The sequence below is a fragment of the Falco rusticolus genome, chromosome 2, assembly GCF_015220075.1.
Source record: "Falco rusticolus isolate bFalRus1 chromosome 2, bFalRus1.pri, whole genome shotgun sequence".
Taxonomy (NCBI): Eukaryota; Metazoa; Chordata; class Aves; order Falconiformes; family Falconidae; genus Falco; species Falco rusticolus.
The window spans coordinates 72,319,643-72,341,573 of record NC_051188.1 but is presented as its reverse complement, the minus strand read 5'-3'; the positions used below and the strand labels follow the sequence as shown (position 1 = coordinate 72,341,573).

General features: G+C 39.9%; 1 protein-coding gene across 3 annotated transcripts in view; it reads left to right on the top strand.

Annotated features, from left to right (window-relative positions):
- Nucleotides 1–3,993: 3,993 nt before the first annotated feature.
- The window catches only part of HERC2 (HECT and RLD domain containing E3 ubiquitin protein ligase 2), a 113,413-nt gene continuing 95,475 nt past the window's right edge, over nt 3,994–21,931 (top strand). For all 3 annotated transcript variants that reach the window (XM_037376120.1, XM_037376121.1, XM_037376122.1), the window contains exons 1-3: nt 3,994–4,093; nt 4,946–5,062; nt 15,914–16,028. In XM_037376120.1, the coding sequence (XP_037232017.1) occupies nt 4,991–5,062; nt 15,914–16,028 (187 nt within the window). In that variant the 5' untranslated portion in view covers nt 3,994–4,093; nt 4,946–4,990. The remainder of the gene's footprint in view (nt 4,094–4,945; nt 5,063–15,913; nt 16,029–21,931) is intronic.

Here is a 21,931-nt window from a genome sequence, read left to right as displayed (position 1 = left end):
GAAAGAGAGTTAGGATATTGATTGCAAGAGGCTTCGGTTTTGGAACATGGAAGCTGCTTCCTTTATTTGGTTGTTCTCCTCCTTATGTAAATAATATTTATTTAATAATAAAAACAGCTAGTAGAAAGTGCCATTGTGACTATTTACACACTAGTGTATGTGGGAAGGAGGAGAATCCTATTATGTCCCTTCTGCCCTGTTTTCCCCCTGTAGGAAGCACTGGTGCGGCGTAATAATATGTATTGATCCATTTGAACTGATAGCATTTTTTGCAAATAATATAATAAAGACATAATGGGCCTCATCATGAGCTTTAATTGTATAAAACTGAAATTTTGGCCAACAGTTCTGTTCAGAGAATATTAAAATAACAAAATTGTAGATGTTTCTAACCTTCTTTGGGAATGCCTTCATCACCGAGAAGTAAGCCAGGAAATTCTTTAAACTTGTTTGAAGCCCAGAGCGGACTGGATTTTGCATTTTGTGGATAATAGTACACAAAGGCTTCTAAACTCAGTGGGAGAGCTCAACACAAATGGCTCTTGAAAAAAATTACAAACAAAAAAGGCATTGTCTTGCAGTGAACAGTTAGGCACTGCTCTTACAGAGACGGTTTTGTGTTCCAATTGCATGCACAACAATTATTGATATTCACTAATGAGAGAAAAAAATGCCCCACATTCCACTGCTTTTATAACTAGAATGGATTTCCTAGAGCTCACGCATTTAAACTAATACTTAATTAGTGAAGATTTCATGCTTATACCTAGAAGGCCTGCATTTAGGACTAGATACTATTTTTATGTAAACATACACTTGCTCATTTTTGTCCTTTTTGATTAAAGAGTCCATTCTCACCATTTCCTCATTGGCTCTTAAGGTTTTTGATTTAGTTAGCTAAGAAAGCAATTGCCTCAATTTTTGAGACTGATCTTGTCAATACTTAGGATACCATCATCACATGTGAAACAAAAAGAAATATGGTGCTGCCCAGATTGTGCAAAGATACTTTTCTTCCTTCTGCCTGTTCTGCTTCAGATTACTGTGATAGTTTCACTTTATTCAGTTAGTGTCTGTTCTTCCCCATCTCCTCAGGCCTGCCTGACAGTGCTACAAACTGGCATTGCACGGAGGTGAGGGGAGGGCACCAATCATGCCACCAGCCCTGCGTTCTTCTTCATGGTTAACACGGATCCCTTGTGCACCACTATCCTTTCCCTCTAAATCCTGCACCTCTACAGTGCCTCTTCTCTTGCAGAAACTAGTATAGCTTCTCTGCCACATTTACAACAAAAGAGAGGTCTCTTGCCCAGAGCCAGCCATTTTTAAAGCACTCTGTATGTAGGTGTTCTAAGAGGTGGACCAGAATATGTAATCCCTTGGTTTTAGCGTGCCTTTCATTCTGATGTATTTAATTCTTGCTTTAATCTATAATAACAGTGATTTGACCATATGGCTAGAAGCAGATACATATAAATGAGTGACAGTATGTGACCACAGCAACTAGATTATTCCATGTCCAGCCATTTCTCTGGAGGAAGTAAGAAAGATGTAAAAGGATTTTGGCAGACTTGCAGTGAGAGTAGAGAGCTGAAGTTACTTCCACCTCACTAGTGGTCTGCCCTGCAGCTCCTGAGGATGCCGGTGTCTCTTAAGTCAGGGCCATCAGATCCATTTAATGATGTTCTTGGGTGTAACGTAGGTTACTTTAGCAAGCTGGAGCACAAAAGAGGATGGTTGGAGAACTGATTTGCGGGATCATATAACCCTGCATTAAGATGGAAATATGCATCAGGAGAGCAGAACATGAGGCTTGAGTGGTAACACTTCAACTCTTTGGATTGAACTTGCTTTCTGAAGTCCATCAGACCTGTACATCACCTTTATTACCTTAGTCAATCTGAAGTGAAACAAAACACCATTGTTACCTAAAAATCAGAATACCAGTTATTGGTGGACTTAATAACTGCAAAAGCTTCCAGAGTCTTTGAATTTTCTGATTATTTGTAGAATTTTTAATAAATTAGTTTTAGTAATGTTATCAAAGTACGTATTCATGTTGTTGTACCAGACATACTTTTATCTTTGGAAACCATGGTGGGTACATATTTTTATAAATGAGAATGCCATTTGAGATTGTACCATGCTATTACAATGCATTTCAAATGCAAACAAAAATTATTCATCAGAAGTGAAATCTAAATTTGGAAATACAAAATAATTCATAAATTCTTCAGAAGTATCTCTAGCTTTGAATTTCCGTGGTTACTGCACCCAAATATATTTTGTTTTTTGTTGAAGCGCGTGTGTACCTGCTAATTGGGCCAGTGATTCAAGTCTAACAAGTTAGCTTGTTATGCATTCTTCAAATTATTCACATCAAGAGTCCCTGCAAAAGGCTACTGCCATTTGTTATTTAGTAAGAAAACTCTCCAAAATAAATGCAGATTGTCTAAATACGATCTCCTTGAAGACACAAACAAAAAATGGCAGTGAATGTTGCACATGCAAAGTATCTCGTATAGATCTGACTTGCAAATCGTTTAAACAAGCAGTAGGCACAATCAGTAGGCACTGTGGTTTCAGCGAAGTTTTCCTAATTCCTTCTGGTTTGGGCTCCATACATTGCAAAGCGGTTTTTATCTCTGCTCAGAATATGTTAAAATGACTATTTTCTTCTATTTCCAGTCTACTAGGTAAGAAAAGACTAAAATATTTCCCATCCTGGTGTACTAGCTCTTGCCCAGCCATGGACTAGTCAGAACAGACACAATATGGTATGCATGACAAAACTTCCAGTTCCTTCATATTAAAACTTTTGACATGTAGGCATTTAGGCAGATTTTTCAAAGGAAACTACTTTTGGTTTTGAAGATTTGGATTTTTAGTTTCTGGGAGTAATTTGAGGAAATTGGTAATTTCTATCTTTTTATATAAATTTTCAGACACTTCAGAATTTTTTTACAGTATTTCACTTTAAGTGACTACTGTGTCATGATCCAAGAGAGGTCTGAGATGGGACAGGCTAAGCAGTTAGGTCCTAGTTGCATTTCTTACTTTGAAAATGAACCCCAGAGAATCAAGTTCACTGCGTCTTACAAAACTGCTTCCTAAATAATAGCGACTAAACATTGTGTACATTTGCCCAAATGTCAGCAAACGGTCTCAAGTTCTGTCAGAATTTCATGGACATTCAGGCTGTGGATTCACGTTGGCCAAAGCCAACCATAGCCCCGTCTGCCAAGCCTTGCTCTCACCTTCCTCACTCCTCAGCCGCCAGGGGACGGGAGCCTAAGTACTGTGAGGAACTTCACCTTTGGTTAATTTGGGTTTCAAAACACTGATGTGTTTCACTGTCCCCAACAAGGTTACCCAAAGCGTGGTAATTTGCTGCTTCTCAACTGGGCGCTGAGGCAGCCGCTGGTGTGGCCCAGTCGCCACCGGCCGCCCTCAGCCAGGCTCCACACCCTGCCCCACCATCCTTCCCGCTCTGTGTAGTAGCAGCGTGTTCCCGTCCCCAGCCTCCACTTTTTTAGGCTTTTCTGCCATTTTGTTTGCTCCCAACTACTCCTTATTGACATTTCTGCTATGAAATACCTAACGACTGCTTTTTTTTCCTCCATAAGCGACCTTAACAGTGTAGTTTGCCGGTGGTCCCTAAAGCGACTTAAGAAAAACAACCCCAAACGCTCTTTTTTTTTAACCTCTGCATCCCACCTAAACACAGCCACCGCTCCCCACCACCACCGGCCTGGTTTCAGGCGCATCTGCCAGGCGGCCCGACGCCCCCGCCCGCCCCCGGGCCCGGCCCCGCCCCCCCGCTGCGGCCCGGCCGGGGCAGGATGTCCCGCCTCCCCCTCCCCTCCTGATTGGCCGAGAGCCTTGCTGGCGCAGCAGGGGCTGAGCCGCGAATTGGCCGAGTTTCCCCCATCTCCAGTACCGAGGGAGGGACCGGCGAGCGGCTCGGCCGGCGGAGGGGGGGGCGGGCGGGCGGGCGAGGGAAGGAGGGGCGAGGATTACCCGGGGCCGAGCGGGCGGCGGTAGCGCGGTCGAGGCGAGGCAAGTGGCGAGGAGCCGCCGCTGCGGCCGGCCGGTGAGTGCGAGGGAGGCTGGCGCGCGCGCCGGCGCCTCCATCTGCCTCGGCGGGTAGAGGGGGGGAGCCAGAGGGCGGGCGCGCCCCCCCCGCCCCGAGGAGCCGGCCGCAGTGGGGGGGCGGTGGGCGCCAGCGCGCCCGGCCTCGGTGTAGCGGGGAGGGGGGCAAGGGGCCGCCCCTCCTCAGCTAGGGAGCCCCGCGGGGGGGAGGGGGGGAGGGCGGTGCGGCCCCCGCGCCGTGTGCAGCGACCCCTGCCCGGGCGGGGCCTCGCCCGCCCCTCCTGCCCGGCCCCGGCCCCCAGGTCCCGGCCGCCCCCTGAGGTCCCGGCCGCGGGCTGCCCGAGGTGGGATGGAGCCGCGGCTGGTGGCCGTCGGGGCAGTGACAGTGGGCCGCGAGGGTGGGGGGGATGCGGCCGGGAGAGGGGGTGGTGCGGCCGGGGGGAGCCCCCGGGCCTCGGCTGCTGGCGGGGGAGGAGGGGGCGCGGGTGGCCCTGGTAATCGCTTTATGCTGGCCTGCGGCTTGCGTAATCTGCGATCAATTATTTATTTCATGCACCACTTATGGGGCTGGGGGGGGGGGCGCGCGCGTTAGGCCTCTGCTGTAGCTCGGTGCAGCAGAGGGGAGGCTGCGTTCCGCCAGCGCTACAGGGAAGCGAAGTAGGGGGTTTGGGGGTGCCAGGTGTTCTTAATGTGTGTTTTACTCCCTGTGCATTTTCAGGGCTGTGATCGGGGGAGGTCCTTATTCGCGATAAATTTCTAAAGATCCAAGTGGAAGCCATCCTAGTCTGAACAAAAATAACCTTGTGTGGTTAATTTCATGCACTAGGTTGTTATTTTTCTCGTTCTGTGGCAGGTTGGGCTGCAAAGCCAGCCTGGAGAGGAGGCTGGAGAAGGAAACATGTCTTCTGAATCTTTTTGTCTGGCTGCTCAAGCTAGATTTGACTCCAGATGGTTGAAGACAGACTTACAGGTAAGGAGTTAGATAGTTGTATTGCATTGTGACCTTTCAGGTGCAGATCAAGGATGCTTTTAGTCCAGATAGCTGACAGACAGAAGACTGCAGCCTTCCTCTTGAGATAGGTCTTTAGGGTTTTTGAGTATGCTGGTTTAAAACCTATGTTGAAGAAACACTAACTTACTTTAAGCTGCAAGTAGATCTGTATTGTCAGTCCAGTCCCTTCTGCTTAGATACAAGCTGGGCTATGTACGTATGTTATTTTTGCAGAGTGTCAAAGTGCATAGCTGTGAATGCTAGAACTATTATTATTTTGTTCTAAATAAATAATAAGTATTTATTATTATTAATATTAATGATACTAGTATCATTACTGCTAGAACTATAAATTTTTCACTTAGGCTGTTGCTATGCTTCTTGCATGTATATGAGCTAGTGGCTTTAATACACAAGAGAACTGAAACAAAAGGTGATGGAAGTCCAATGTATATTTTGAAGAAGTCAGATTAACTTTGACTGTAGTTGTTTGTATAATGGGTATAGGCTTCCTTTAAATTTTGTTCTTTTTGAAGGGAGCAAATTTTTTGTCAAAGGTATGTGCTTGAGATTTGTTGAAATGTGCTGGTGTTTGGTGGAAGTTTTGTTTTAGAAGATGATCTGTTCATTTATCAAAGTTGTGTGATACAGAGATGAGGATACTATCATGTTTTCCCAATTCAGGTTTGAATATTAAGTGGAAAGTACAGAAGAGTAGAGTGGTTTGGGTCAGTTGATGTTTGTTTCAGATGAAATGGGTAACTAGACTAAGTCCTTGTCTTGTTGGTGGTCTTCCTTCCCCCAGGTGTTGCACATAGGTATCTTACTTTGAATAACCTTTCCAGGTTACTGCTCAAAACTCTGAAATTCTTGTTGGGATGCGTCAGCCTGTGTTACTCCTTTGTTACAGGTTAATATTAGCAAAATTTTAGAATTGTCATCTTGAGTGACTTTACCCCAGATAACGTGCTGGTAGTCTGAATGGTTGAGTTTGGCTGCTCTTTTGGTTAGACAAGGGTGTTTCCCCATGCAGTTGTGATTCAAAAGCAGCCTTTCTCCAATATTTTATGTCAAACAACCTAAATCGGAATCAGAAGTGACAGATATAGCCTTAGAGGTTACATTATTTAGTAGGTCTTATATGTAAATGCTATAAAATGACAGGGCTTGCTCTTGATTTGGCTAGATTTGTTCTATTTTCATCTTTTATTCTTACCAAAGTTAAATGTTCTGGGTAATGAGGTAAATAAGCATAGTAGAAAACAATTTAAAGATAAACATATTAAGAAATATGGAAATGTTCTTGTGTTCCCTGGAGGGTGGCTTCTAGATTACAAATATGTTGCTTAAATTTTTTGTAGAATAGAGGAGAATTTTAACTGAAAAAGTGGCAATCTTTGTAACAGCTGCTGACTATGGAGTGCCTATTTTTCTTCTGTATTAATGGGGTGAAAAATGTGACTGTTCATGTGATTTGTCAGATTTTTCCTCATTTGTAGCACTATTTTTCTACATCCCTTTTTTTTGTTTATGTAAACTTTTGACAGGAGGGTTTCAATTGTGATCCAGACGTTAAGGATTATTTTCAGCTGTGTGTGTAAAACTGCAATGAAATATTTGTCTTTTATGAGACTGTTGTTTAGTTAATGTATTGTAATAATTCCTTTTAATAATAAAAATCTTAATTTGTAACAAATTTCTATGAATAATCTCTCTTATTTATAAGAGTTCTTTATGAGTAATAACAAGGTAGACTCTAATTGCCAGGGTACTCCCTTTGTTTTCTTCCAGTCATGCTGTAGTCAAAATAATGTGATTAATGAAATAAGAGAACAGTAATCATTTGTGATCTGCTGGATGCAAACATCACTTCTCTGGAATCTGAAGACTAGCCAGGCCTCCTGGCTATAATGTAATTTTCTTATTAGATTAACTGTTTTTGGTGTTACACAGGTCCTCATCACAGAACTTTATCTGGATGTATGTGTTCAGTATTTTAAAAAATGTGCATGTGAATCTTGAATTGCTCCTTTTTAATGCATTAAAAGGCAGATGTTGTCTGTCAAGTAATGGGGTTTTGGGCTCTGGGGAATTTTTCTATTGCACGATTGGCTATTTTAGCTACTCTTGACTAGCATGACCTAGCTGAGTGTGAAATTTCTTTATAGGTATAAATCCTGTCTCTTAATCCTTTAAGTTCTATGTGTACGGAATACGCTGATTTCCCATTGTGCATGTTTCTGCCAGCTAACTATAGAAGAGTGTTATTGGTGTTCAAGAGACTGTCAACAGGAGTTGAAAAGAAGAGCACGGTATCTAGGAGAGGTTCGAAGAAAGACACACGAATTTATGTAAATTAATCAAGCTGAACTACAAAATATTGTTTGGAATTAGACCTTGAAACTCTTAGCTTTGCAGCTAGTTTTTTTTAACTTTTCACTGTACAGCCATGCAAGAGTGGGTAGGTGAAAGACCTTGGAGAAACAGTTATATGGGGGAACTCTTACCTTAGGAGACATATAGAGATGGATTAATCTTTAAAACTATTTTTTCCTTGTTTTTAGATAAAGTTTGTTGCAAATTTTGGGGAGGAGTGTAGAATTGGAAGTGAAATGTTTCATTTGGTGGGCTGGTAGTCTCTGAAGTTTGACTTGCTGCCGCCTTATTTTTTTTTTTCTTCGGTGTGTTGGTTTGTGTGGATTTTTTTTTCCTTTTTTTTTTTTTTTTTTTCTTCTTCTTCCTTCACTGTGGCCGGGCAGTTCGCTCTTTAGACTTGATGACTGTGGCAGTTGTTGTGGATTAAGACAGTGAAATCTCTTTGAAAATCATTAGATTCTTTTTTGCCTTAGCTCAAGATGTTGCATCAATAATGTAATACACAATATTATAATACTATGTGCATTAATAAGTCTATAATATAGTGGTACTAATATAATAAGAAAAGAATGACACGTGGATTTTAGCTTGGATTTTGTTTAATCACCTGCGTGCGTCACTGTTCCAGCTGGCATCCAGTCCAAATTTAAATGTTCTTATGCAGTTTTGGGATGTTACTCTTTATGAGGCAAAGCCAACGTGATGTAGCATATTACTACTGTTCTTAAGAGAATGTCAAAGACAAGCCCTTTTGTAATAGCAGTGAGTCTCTAGCCTGCTGGATTAACTGGTGTGGAATGTTAATGGAACTGTATCTTATTCCATTATATTTTTTGCTTATATTAGTTTATCTGAAACTATTCAATATTAATATAGGAAGCCAAAATGTTCTACAAAGACCCAAGCGCGACTCATGACTGTTCCATGTCGTTTTACTAACTTTATAAGTTATTGACTTATTAGTGTATGATTTACAGCTGCTAGTATAATTTTGAACTGATGAGAAACACTTGTTTTATTAAAAATCTAAATTTCATGGTGGAGCAGAATTAAGATATTCTGTGTTGTCTGAAAAAAGACAAACTTAGAGCAGCTGAAAAATTAGGATAGCTCAGCTCAATATGAGGTAGCATCAGTAGTACAATATGTAATGTGTTCTCATATTACCTACCTCATTAATATGTGTATAATATAATTAATAAAATAATACCATGAAGTTATAAAACAGGTGGATTTTAGTACAGGCCACTTTTTCATGGGTCACATTTAATGTAGTTGCTAGAAAGGTTAGTATATCACTGAAATTTCCAACTTGTTTTTTTAAGTTGAATTTATACATTTAAAAACACCTACCTATTTATGTCTATTACTTGTAGAAACCATCACATTTATAGCGATATCTGTGTGTAATGGGAAACTGTGTTTTAATGACTTTCTGAGGAAGGCATCCTTTTTTTAAAGAAAGAAAGTATAAAAAAATACACAAATTGAAAGCAACATTAAAATTGTTTCCATAAACCTAGATACCTAGTTTGCTGAATCAAACTGTGCTTAAAATAATTCCAACTAAATAGATGTACTGTACTACTAATTTAGAACTTTATACAGAGAACTTTAATTAGTGATGACTGAATAATGAAAAAACTAGAATTGCTGTTGACTAATGGGATGCATGTGTGTGTTCAAATGGTGTTTAATTAGGCTGCTTATTCTGGATCCTGTGGAGAGCTATTGTGCTTAATAGCAGGGATTAGAGGTGAAAAACTTTCGTTTTCCTGTAGTGTGGAAAAAAACTTCAGGTAGCAGTCAAGGTGCAAGAGCTGTCTATGAGAGCAATATGATGCATTTTAATCAGTTTTCATTGAGTTCATGGTTGGCAGGCTATTTCTGTCATCTTTTGCCACAGAGATGAGAGTAAGCTTTTTAAAATTAAATAGCCAATTGTAAGAGTTGCATTGGTCTGAAATCTTTGAACCTTCCCTTCAAAGTTATATTTGACATTTTGAGTTACATGAAAATTGCCCTCTTGTAGCATCTAGGTCAGTGTTTTTGCTTGTGAGAAGATAAGGTAAATAAATGATGTCCTGACTATTAAAAGCAATAAGTTTGTGAAAGTTGCTTTCTCTGTTTGTTTGATTTCCTGTTAATTTTCTTCTTAATTTGGGGTTTCTGATGAAAAAATGAAGACCTTATGTAGAAAGTCTTACAGCAAGCAATTACATTTTTAAGGGAAGTGAAGTTTGCAGTAGGGATTTTTAATATTATTTAGAAAATGAAGTAGTGCTGTCCTCCAAAATAATGGATTTCAAGAGGGAGGAGTAAGGACTATATATATGGAGTGATAGATTAGAAAAATCAGGTTTAATGTTTATGCAAATATTTGGGCTCAAACTACTGTCTGCAAATGAAGCAAGTTAGAGAATTTCTCTTCTAAGTTTGAGGGAGTTGCATGGTATTCCTTTGCATATGACCATTAGCTGATATTGAACTTTTGCAACACATGTAAGACTGGTAGACTTGTTATGGGGACGTTTCTAGTTTAACCCCAAATCTGCTGAAGTAATGTGGGGCTCCTGAACTTTTCTGTCTCTGCTATCAGAGCTTTAGAGTGGTATGTTTAGATCTAATGATGTTGCACAGTGCTTTGCATAGCAGCTGTGGTTTCAGGGCATGCTTCAGCAGGGAAGGAAGGAAGTTAGGTGACAATGAAAAAGGAAGCACAAATTGAACGGATTCAAAAAAGCGAAAACAGCAGAGACTTGGGAAAGGATTTACTGTTCTGTGATTTTTCTTCACTATTACTGGTCTGAAAAAGTTTTTTCTTTTAAATCTATTTCTGAAGAAAAATGTTTTTTAAATTAGTGTTTAAAATGTAGCCAATGACTAATGCAGAAATAACTGAATGGAAGAACAGATTCTCTCCCCCTCCCTGCTGCTGGCAATTCTGAGGTGAAGATTATTTAAGTAGCTTATATTTTAAATCCATATTGACATTTTGTGATTATGAAGTCACTTTCTTGAATTTCCAGTGCAGTTACATAATCAGAAATCCTTCCTGAATCATTTCCTGTCCTTTTGTGTCATTTTCTTCTCCTGGTTTCACTCTTCTTGAGCTCGAATTAACTTTTATGGAGGCTTCTATGCTTTCTGCGTGAAAGTTTGTGAAACCATATCAAGAACATGATCTGCAATACCACATGGAATAAGCTTCACTTGACTTAAATAGTTGACTTGAGAACAAAATCACAGCTGCTGATTATTCTGAAAATAAATTACTAAAAGCAAAAATGTAGTGATGCTTTGAGAATTCTCAGAAGCTTACCCAGTTAAGATTGCAAGATTTAATTTTCTTGAAATGTAAGGAAATGTCAATGTCGATGCCTTATTCTCTAGAGTTGTTGGGGATGGACGGGTGTTTCACTGCCAGCCCTGTTGGAGGGGTGGCAGCAGCACATGCCAGCAACCAAACTAGAGATCCCTTTGACTTAATTAAATGTTGTAGCAGACAGAATAAATTATAGTTTAACTGCAGAGGTAGGATTAGCAAAAAGTTAGAGTGGGGGCTACCCAGTTTACAGTACAGTAGACGTTCACTTTGAAGTCTTTCTGTTTAGGCTCTTGTATTTTTGGCTTACGTTAAATGAGCACGGCTGAGACTTAGGTCTGTGCGGTAAGTATGAATTTGGTGAGATACATGCTGTATGAGTGCAGAGATCAAGACATGGTTTGGGGATGAGAATGTGTGAGAAATGGTTGAAGTGGCTTGAAGGTGAAGTGGATACGAGATGAGGATATCTGGCTGTGGTCTTATATGAGAGGAGGTCAGGAGATGCCATGGGAAGAACAAGGGAGATCTTGGGCATGGGGAATGGCACTTGATTTGGTGGAATGAGTAGGAGGATTAAGAACATGGGCCAAGGTTGTAAGGGGCAGTGGATAGTGGTGGTGGAGCATGGAGCTACTGTTGTCTCTGTTTTGGGAAGGCAGCATGTATGTGGTCAGGCAAGCAGGGACGCGGGGCCCTTACGGGGTCTTTACAGAGTGTACATCTCTGGTACTGTTGCCAGTGGCAAAAGTTCAGTGAAACTTAATTATAATTAATTTGTTATCTTACTGAGTTTGTAAAGTTCACCCTTTTAAACATTCACAAATGAAGTTACATCATTAGAGAGTCAGATGTCCACATAAATCAAGCAATCTAGTGGGAGAGTGTTAGACTTAACAAAACACAGGTCGGTGTTCTTGTACTTCAGCTCCAGGATGTCAGAAACAATGAAGATGCCAAATGTGTTTTTCTTCTCTTACGCTGCCACCATTACACACCTTTGATTGCTCTGTGAGTTTTCTTTGAAGAAATGAGTGGAAGAAGAGCCATATTTTTGAAGAAGAGTCTTATATTTTGGAAAATAGAAACCAAGAGAGATGTCTTCTAATTTTGTTCTGAACAAAGTTCTAGTTTTTCCTGTCTCAGCACTTGGATTTGTTGATAGACTCCTTGCAGGTGACTGAATGCAGGATGTATTGGTGGGAGCAAAAGAATTAAATAATACGTGCTTGTGCTGCGTAAGATAGTCTTAAAACACTGCAGAAAGAAAGAAAAGCAAGATTGTGTAGTCAGAGAAGGTATATGACTTTTGTACAACAGAATTGACTTAATCTTATCTTCAGCTGCTAGATTCACAGAATCGCAAATGGTTGAAGTTGGAAGGTACCTCTGGAGATAATCTGCTCCTGGCCCCCTGTTCAAGCAGGGCCACCTAGAGCCAGTTGCCCAGGACAGTGTCCAGATGGCTTTCAAATATCTCCAAGGATAGAGAGTCTACAGCCTTCCTGGGCAACCTGTGCCATTGCTCGGTCAACCTCACAGTGAAAAAATGTTTCCTGATGGTCTGAGGGAACACTGTATGTGTTTCATTTCATGCCTACTGCTAGTGGGCACCACTGAAAAGAGCCTGGCTCCATACTCTTTGTGCCATCCCTTCAGATGTTTATATGCATTGAGGAGTTCCCTGCTGAACCTTCTCTTCTTGCGGCAAAATAGTTCCAGCTCTCTGAGTCTTGCCTCATAGGAGAGATGTTCCAGTCCTTTAATCATCTTTGTGGCCCTTCACTGGACTCTGCAGTACGTCCATGTCTTGTTCATACTGGGGAGCCCAGGACTGGACGCAGTACTCCAGGTGTGGCCTCATCAGTGCTGAGTAGAGGGGAAGGATCACCTCCCTCGGCCTGCTGGCAGCGCTGCTAATGCAGCCCAGGACACCCATTAGCCTTCTCTGCAGCAAGGGCACATTGGTGGCTCATGTTCAGCTGTGTCCACCAGGACCCCCCAGGGCCTTTGTGCAAAGCTGCCTTCCAGCTGGATGGCCCCCAGCATGTGCTGGTGCCTGGGGTTGTCCCTCCCCGGGTGCAGGACTTTGCACTCCTCCTTGCTGAACCCACGAGGCTCCTGTCAGCCCATTTCTCCAGCCTGTCGAGGGCCTGTGGATGGCAACACAACTTTCTGGCATATTAGCCACTCCTCTCCGTTTCTGTTAAGTGAAATATTTCTCTTAAGGGAGTTGTGAGGCTTCTTTTATAGTTACAGAGTTTTGGGATCATGAAAATAAAATCGCTTGAACGATTTATCACTTAAACTCAGGCTTTTTCACTTTTGGCTATCATAGTGGCAATTTACTGTTTAATATGTCTACCAAACATAAAGTAGATTAATAGTGAACTTGTTACAGTTGGAATTGAGTAGCCTTTAGTTATGTCAGATTACTGTTTCTTGATTGTCCTTTGAGTTGGTTGCTTTGATTATTGCTAAAAAAAATAGTTCAGTGTTCCTTTGCTTTCAAACATGTCTTCTTTCTCCACTCCAACACATACACCACCCGCAAAATGTTAACTACAACCTGAGTAAGAGCAAAATTGTTATCTGAAGGCTGCTTGTGGAGTGAGCTTCCACAAGAAGTATTTGGAGGAGGAGGAACTCTCTCTGACCTATAATCCTGGTGGTTTCTCTATCTATATGCAACACACCAAGAAAATGACTTTGATAAGAATTTGAATGCCAAACCCAAAGCAGAAGAAATTTTGTTTACTTCTTCAGTTTTTAGTTGTGTGCAGGACATGTGTGAACTTTGTACCATGTGAAAGAATTAGAGGTTACAAAATAGAGAAAATTCTTGATTCTACTTTACAGCAATGCTTAGGAAAGTAGTAAGGTTTCTGAAATAGTGCTGCATTATGAAGAACCTTGAATTCAAAGCCTGTAGGTCCGTAGATGGTAAGCTTAAGGTCTGTGAGAATAATTTTCCATATGAAAGTGATCTCAGAATGTAGAATAAAAGGTATGAAAAGGCAGTTTATTAGACAAAAAACTCTGTGACAACCATAATTTATTATGCGAACCATTTGGAGGGTTGCCTCACTATTTTTCCAAGCTTCTATTTTAGCATAGGTTAGCATTCAACAGGTTAATGTAGGTTGGTTTGTTTTTTTTTTTTGAATCTTCTATCATGTATGAGCCAAAAAGAAGTGTCTTTAGCTGTTTTTGCAAGAAAAAAGTTGTGAAAAATAAATTCCTTAAGTACCCCTCTAAAGTATACGACCACATCTGATGAAACAGAAAGTAAACGCCATTTATTTTTGAAATATTTATAGAGTAAGAACAACGCAAGAAATTTGGTCAGTGGTGAACGGCTGTTGTATTTTTTTCCTTTTTGCATTGTTGAAGTGGAGCTTTACTTCAAACTACTCCATTTTTTAATTTAAGAAAAGCCAAATGTAAAGCTTTTAGTGAAACACAGAATCTTTGCAAAAGCTCTTATGTGCTCTCTAGCTCTGGTAGAACAGGGACTGTACCTTTTGGTAAAGCATGGTCACAGTGTAATTCTGGTGTTGCAGAACTGATAAACTCTAGGTAAGCTGAATGATGTCTAGCTCACACTGTGTGATTCTTTTCCCTCTTAGCCCCCGGAGATAGGAAATAGCAAGTGACAAATAGGTAGGATGTGACAGCTCATACTTTATGCCGAAAGAAAAAAGGTGGAAATCATTAATGAGTGGATTTCTGAAGTATGCAATATGAAAGTCACAAAACTACTGTGGTGATTTACTGTGTTACAGTGGTGTCAAAACATGAAACTTGTCTTTAATTCTTCATGGTAAGTGAGATTAGCTGGCTCAGCAGATGGCTTCCCTGCTGGTGGTTGTGGCTCTTCAAAATCTGAAATCTTCAAAATATCTTCAGGAGATAGATCAAAATAAAGTATTAAGTGGGCTTCTGTGTATAATGGGAAATATTTTGCAGCGATTGTGTAAGTAATGTCTTTGTGGTACTCCTCAGTTAAACCACTTCAGATCTGAATACTAGTTACATAACACAAAGATGCTTCTGAATAAGCCTTCTGCAGTTTTTTTTAAATGTCTCCACTGCACCACTTTGGTATGCAAAAGGTATTCTGTTTTTCAGTTTCGTGTACTCCCCTCCTCCCTTACGCTGCATGGCTGCAGATTACTGCCTGGTTATTATGGATTTCACTGGGGATGTTGACACCTGTTTTGCAGTGTTTTATAAAGCAGAGAACAACATCAGTAGAAGACAAGTTATCCCAGTCCTTAGGATTCTTCAAGGGAGATCCAAATTGATAAATCATTAGGAGACTCACGTTACTGCTGGTGCTTTCCCGAGTGCTGCCAGCTAGCACAGTCCTGCCATTTGTTCTGTTGCAGGTATTTGTCCTATTGCACACATAACATATTGGGAGCTGATCTGGGCTGAGGTGACCCTTCACTCTTCCCCAGGCACAGCTGGTTTTAGTCCTGATCGGTTCCATAATCTGGCTCTGCATGTGAGAGGAGGCGTTATGGCAGCTGGAAGGAAGAAGGAGGGCTCGGAGAGATGCTTTGCACAGCAGAGCCAGTTTGAACTGGTTACATACCTTTATGAACCTGTGCCTTGGTGTAATGTGTTCTGGTTGAGTGCCCAGCTCTTCAGTTGCTGGTTTGGATAGGGGACTATTGACTTCCTTCATGCATCCCTGTTTTGTGACTTTGTTTGGATAGCTTTTCCTGAAGGAAAAAAGGACACCTCTCCCCATGCCCCCCCTGATTATTGCATGATGTTATCTTGAATGTGTGGATAGTTCTGAGGTGACCAAATCCATGCTTTTGAGAATTTTTCAGAGAACGTTCATCTTGCTGTATTTGAGCATATCAAAAAGTTACTTTTTTGTGCTTTTAGTCTGAAAATAGCATAGCTAGAGAATCAGATATTCTGAAGATATTTTAAACCCGTCATATATACACACAATGAATATACTAGTGAGGTGATACATGTGTGTTCTTTCTTCTGGGACAAAATATAAAATCTGATGTATTTTGAATGTTAGCTTGAAAGAAAATTGTTTTGTGTAACTATATATTTATTATTTTTTATATATAAATATATTTATATATTATTTTTAACAGCTTGCTTTTACACGAGATGGACTATGTGGCTTGTGGAATGAAATGGTAAAAGATGGGGAGATTGTATATCCTGGAACAGAGTTAACACAAAGTGGTGAACTACCTCCAAGAAAAGGTACGGATTTTTAAATTATTTTTTTCTTTGTTCATTTTTTCTTTCATCACAATGATGAAAATGGAATTCAGATTTCATAGTATCACAGAACTTTGGATTATTATCACCTGTTTATACAATTTGGTATTCATGTTTTGAATTAAATACAATTGAAACTGATTTCTTAAACGTACAGAAAAGTAATGTCTAACCCTTCAAGTGAAGACTTAAATATTTTCCAGCCCTTTGAAATTAACTTCATAACTAGGCATGTTGTTATGAGAGAGGCTTGGCAGTGTCCTCTTGTTTGGTATGCTTGATGTGTTTACAGCTGAAGCCTTTGTTTAAAGGAAGTGGACTGAGGAATGGGGTAAAGCCAATACTGCTATTTCTAATCTTGTTTACAGTCTTCATAAAGTAACTAAAAGGTCAGCTAAAAAAGTGTGCACAATCTTAACTGAGAATGTAGTGTTGTGGGTTGTTTTGTTTTGGTTTTTTTTTTTGTCTTCTACTGTACTTGAGAGCAGTTCAAATGTGAATCTTTCAAATGGAAGAGTAGTAGATTTATTTAGATTGCCTTGGTGGAGTGGATTTTGTTTTGTGATGGGCTGTGACAAAATGGAGTGATTCTACTTTTGCCTTTTTTCCTTTTTCTGATTGTGGTGCTCTTTTGACTGCTGATGGAACAGAAAATTAAACTAGTCAAAAAAGGAAGAGGTTTAGGTTTCCTAACCTGGGGCACCACATGGTCAGATGAGTTTTGTCCATAATTTATGTGACCCCCAAATAAATGAGGCTCTATCTAGGTGAGGAGTGGAAATACTGCTTTTGGTAGAAGTGAACTATTATTTCAGCTTCTGTTACTTCCTGAACTGTACTGTTGAATAGACATGATATTTCAAACCAGTAACGCTCAATTTCTTAGGGAGTTTTTTTTTTTTTTTGTACCTATGGTTCATCATTTTTAACAGAGGGGAGGGGGGAGTCTTTTTGTCTAGAGGAAGTTATTTCTACAGGAAAGAAGCTATAATAAGTAGTTTGAGAAGAAAGTGAATTACACATTATTTTTATTAAGAGTATAAGCTTTCTGGATTGGGAGTGGCTGCAAACTGTAGTAAGGACTGGAATTATGCTCCTGTTTCAGAGTTAGAAAACTCTTTTGTCCTGCTGCTGCTGGGCCTTATGAATATTATTGTTGATACTGGAAAAAGATACAGCTGATCTTATAGAAAAGGGTACTACAACAGCTGCTCATTAAATGACTGGAGGTAGTGTAGTATTTCTTTTCTTGGGATTGGCTAGTTTCATGTGTATTATTAGAAGGCATCATGAACTTGATGCAGTGAAGGGAGGGGTTATCCCCTAAATGAACTGTGGGCAATGCTTTGCCATTCACTGATAGCTCACGATAGAGGTATTGTGACGGTAGTGGTATAAGGATTCAGCACACTCTGCTCTCATGCAGCAAAAAGATAACAGACATCTATAATAATAAAGACAATATATTAAAGTAAATATCTGCTTTACATGTGAAATCGATGCAGTTTCCTCTTTTTGTGCCAGATGCTCACACATTGTTTTTAGAGTTGTAACTGCGGGTTTTTGACAGAAAACAATTCTTCCAGTATCTTTATTGCTAAATACCCTTGGAGAATTGGGATATTTGTTCGTTACGGTGCTATAGTACTTCAATGATTCTGAGAAAGCTTATGGAGAGATATCATAGTATAATTGCTATTTGTTTTCAGGGATATCATTGAAATGTCAAATAGGAAAATGCAAGCTGTCAGTTCTGATCCAAAATGTAGAGAGCAGTATAATGTAAAAACCCAGAAGTGCTAAGCAAGTCAATCATCCATGACTTAATATGTTTATTCACACTTGAGACATCTATTCTGAATGATGTGAAATTTCTTTTTTTTTTTTTTTTTAATGCTGGAGGTATGTACATACACATGACTTTGAAGGATCAAAAAGACATGAGGTGTTAAAGGCGGTAGGGTACTGTTACTTAAAAATACAGAAATTCTGACAGCTTACTGTAGAAATAAGGCAATTTTTAACCTTAAAATGTCAGTGGTTCAAACTGTGATAAGGCTTCTGAAAGCTTTTCTAACTGGTGTGTTTTGTGCTTGGTGTTGTCTGTGGGTTTTTTCTTTATTAAACCAAGACTGCCACTTGTTTCCTGTACTGTATTGTGGTGGGCTGACCTTTGCTAGCTGCCCACCCAGCTTCTCACTCACTGCCCCTCTTCGACAGGGCAGAGGGAGAAAACAAAATGGAAAAGCTCATGGGTCAAGATAAGGCTAGGGAGATGACTTACCAGTTACTCTCATGGGCAAAATAGACTTGGTTTGGAGAAAATATCTTAATTGGCAATAAATAAAATTAAATTAAGAGTTGGATAGTGAGTAGCAAAGAAAAACTGAAACAACACCTTCCCCTTGCCCTCCCTTCTGGAGGGGTTAAGTGTAGGTATTATACAGCACAGATCACGTACGTTCATTTCCTCAGCTGGAGTGTTTGCGTTCTTCTGCATAGATGCTTGTAAAACATCTATTTCTTGAAAAGCTACAGTAGTTTAGACATTTAAATACAGCTTTTTCAGGCTCTTATGTCTTTAAAATTAGTGCATATGTTGTCTTTTGGTGAAATTAGCATTCATAAATACCATTGTGCTGGCCTACAGGATTGGTAAAATACAACCATCTTGCTTGCTGGATTTGAGCTTTGAGAAGAAAAACTAATCAAGTCTTTTTTTGGTTAATATCGATCAGATTGTTTGATTCTGTTAGGCAGTAGTGAATTGTGGAACCAGAAAAACTGGTGGTTAGTTTACATCTCTGAACTTGCAGCTCAAATTGAGTTTCATGAAATAAAAGGCTGGAGTATTTTCGTCTGTTTAGTTGGTAGTTACTTTTTTTTTGCCTAAACAATCTATAAAAGTAATTCAAGAAGAGAGGGAAAAGTACATACAAATAATGGGGTTTATATAAAAAGCAATACATTTTAATCTCAATATTCAGATTTTGCTGCTAAATTGACTAATTCGGAGATAAATTGAAGATGTTGCTGAAGTAGTCTTTTTGTAAAAAAAAATCAGTCTGTTTTAAAAAGCTTTGATTTATCCCTATCCATTGTAACTCCTTTTCTTCACTAGTGCTGTAGTGCTGTGTTGGTGCTGACTGGGCTGCTCAGAAGAGGTACTTCATTCTTTCAGTGGGTATTGGCACTGGCAATAGATTGAAGAACCTGCTATTGATAGCAAAAAGCATTCCTTTTCTCTCTGGGAAGAATATGCAAGGGGTGTATTTTTCCCCCTCTGTTAGCAAGAACATGTGGTTAGGAATAACCTCTTTGTTTTTTCTTCATGGCATTTTAAGCAAAACAGGTTTGATAAACGTGTTTAGCAGATTTGCTTGTTTCCAAGTATCATCTCAGGACACAGCTGTGACAGAAGTGATGTCCAGATACAGGTGCACTTGCAACATGGCATGTACTTAAAAGATAATTAGACTGATCTGAGGAAATCTGGATGAGATTAATATCTTGTGTGCTGGAAACTATGTACTAAAAACAATAAGAAGTATTAAATAGTGTTGTTCTTACTAAATTTTTAAGTTAGAGAACCATTAATGCAAAATTTTAAGACATTACCAGTCAACTACATGGGTCTCTCTTTTGTGGGTGGTTGTTAAATTTTTGATTCTGCAAACTTCTGTATAAGTGGGGATTTCTGTTTCAGTTAGCTATTTTAAGTTCCAGGGCAAAACCAGAAAATTATCAGCTTCATGCCTCTGTCCTGCCTTTGGTAAACATTGTGGGCTTCCTCTTTGCTTCTGTTCCCCCTTTCCTGAAAGCTGGACTTTTGTCAGCATAGTGCCATTGAATCCACAAACCTCATTCAGTGTTGCACCTGCAAATAGATAATAAAGTCCAAATGCCACAAGTGATTCCAGAGAGGCTGGCAGAAACTAAATCTTTATGATACAGTACGTGGGAATTTGGTTATGGTGGCTACTGTTCAGACCATGTATGTACCAAACTGTAGTAGTGAGCAGGCATATAGGGTGGCTCCTGCTTTGAGCCTCCTTGTGCAAGAAAGAACTTGTTAAAATTGAGAAACGTGCGTCTTCTATTTTCTCCTTGCCTCGACCCAGCTATATTGGCTGTACCCAGTGTCTCGAGCATTCAGTACTCAGCTGTAGATTATTATACTCTCTTTGCAGGATAAAGGGAAGTCTGTAGTCACCCTGTTGGACAGTTTGACTTCATAAGTGTAAAATGCTTTATTGCATATTCAACAGATAGTTTAAAAATGCTTTTTAAAATATAGTATACCAGGGAGGAAAAGAAACTTTATTTCTGATTAGGATTATGAGATCAGAATTTTCTGTCACCTGGACTTCTACACCTGGAAGGCTGTGTAAACATGATTTGCAAATGGTTAGGCATGCATCCTTCCTTCACAAATAATTATCAAATGAAGTTTATGCATGTGTATATACATATAAAAGAAAAGCTCTTTGACAGAAATAAAATTATTATTTTGTATTGCAGCTGAAAGATTTCCTGGATCTGGGACTGCCGAATACTATTTTAGAGTGCTTGTAAAATACGACCCTTGTTTAACGCACAGCGTGTAACTTTTTGGCTTGTGAATGGCAACATCTGTTGGGAAACTGTTGCATGCTTTTTCCTTCTACTGAGGGATTCCTAACACTGTTGACACTCTTCATTGGCATTTAAGAGCAACACAAGATCAAGCTGTAGCAGGTGCCCGAGGCAACTGTACAGTGACATTATTTTCTTCATTGACTATGGAATGTAAGTTCCACCTTTAGCTGTTTCCTTTTTATCCTCTGCTTATACTGGATTAGGCTATTGCTGTGCAAGGTAGAGCACACGTGGTAAGCTACCTCTAAGTGAGCTTGAAAGACGAAGGAACTTCTTGAGGATGGCTACTTGAGTTGCTCAGTTTTGACTGACCTCAGCTTGGAGGCTTAAAATTGTAAACCAAAACAGTTAAGAGAAAGTTCTTTCAGGGAAATGGTACACATTTTTTGTTTCCTCCACCACAATATTCATGCTTCAGTCTGAGAAAAATGAAATTAAAACAGGTTTTCACACTGCATGCATTGTTTTGAAAACTTGTTATTTTGGCCTGTGCTGGCTTCACTCAAGATTTCTTCCTCCCTGCCCCTCTTCCTGAAAAATCTTTGGGGCTCCCTTTTGATAAATCCCTCTCATTAAGCATAACTGAGTCTCCACAGTTAATGACGTCTGTGTTGCTGCTTTCAATCTAGAGTGATACCAACTTTGTCCCTTATGAGTTTTTTTGCAAGTATACTGAAAAGTCTGTTGAACTTTGACATGGGCTTTTTAGCTCACTCAGTCTCACTTCTTCCTCGTTGCTCCCCTTTTCTGATCATACAGATGATGGGGGAGGGGAAATCCTTCTTGTGGATTTGTGTGTCAGGGTTGTTTCTGTACAATGCAAAGCTGAAGTTCCCACCTGGACTGGGACCTTCTCCATTTGCAGGGAGGAGCTGAGCAAAATGACTGACTGTAGCCCTATGTTGTCACCCTTTCCCAAGGATCTGTTAGAAAGTGTAACAAGTTCTCTTACAGCTGCCTGCAAAGTGCAATGTCTTGGCACAAAACCCTTCTACCCACTAAGTAAAATCCCAGACCCTCTGGAGTGTGCCTCTAGATGTGTGGGTGAGTGGAGAGACAGTGACATTATGGTGTTACAGTGGGAATATTCTGAACTACTGGAGCTAAACAGGGTCCTTAGTCACTGATTTAACTCTGTTACGGAATGTGCTTTTAATATTATTGGCTTGCACCTTGGAATAGAAACAGCTAGATTCAGTCACATTTTGGACATGTGTTACCAGGCTGATGATTGCTGTAGTACTGGC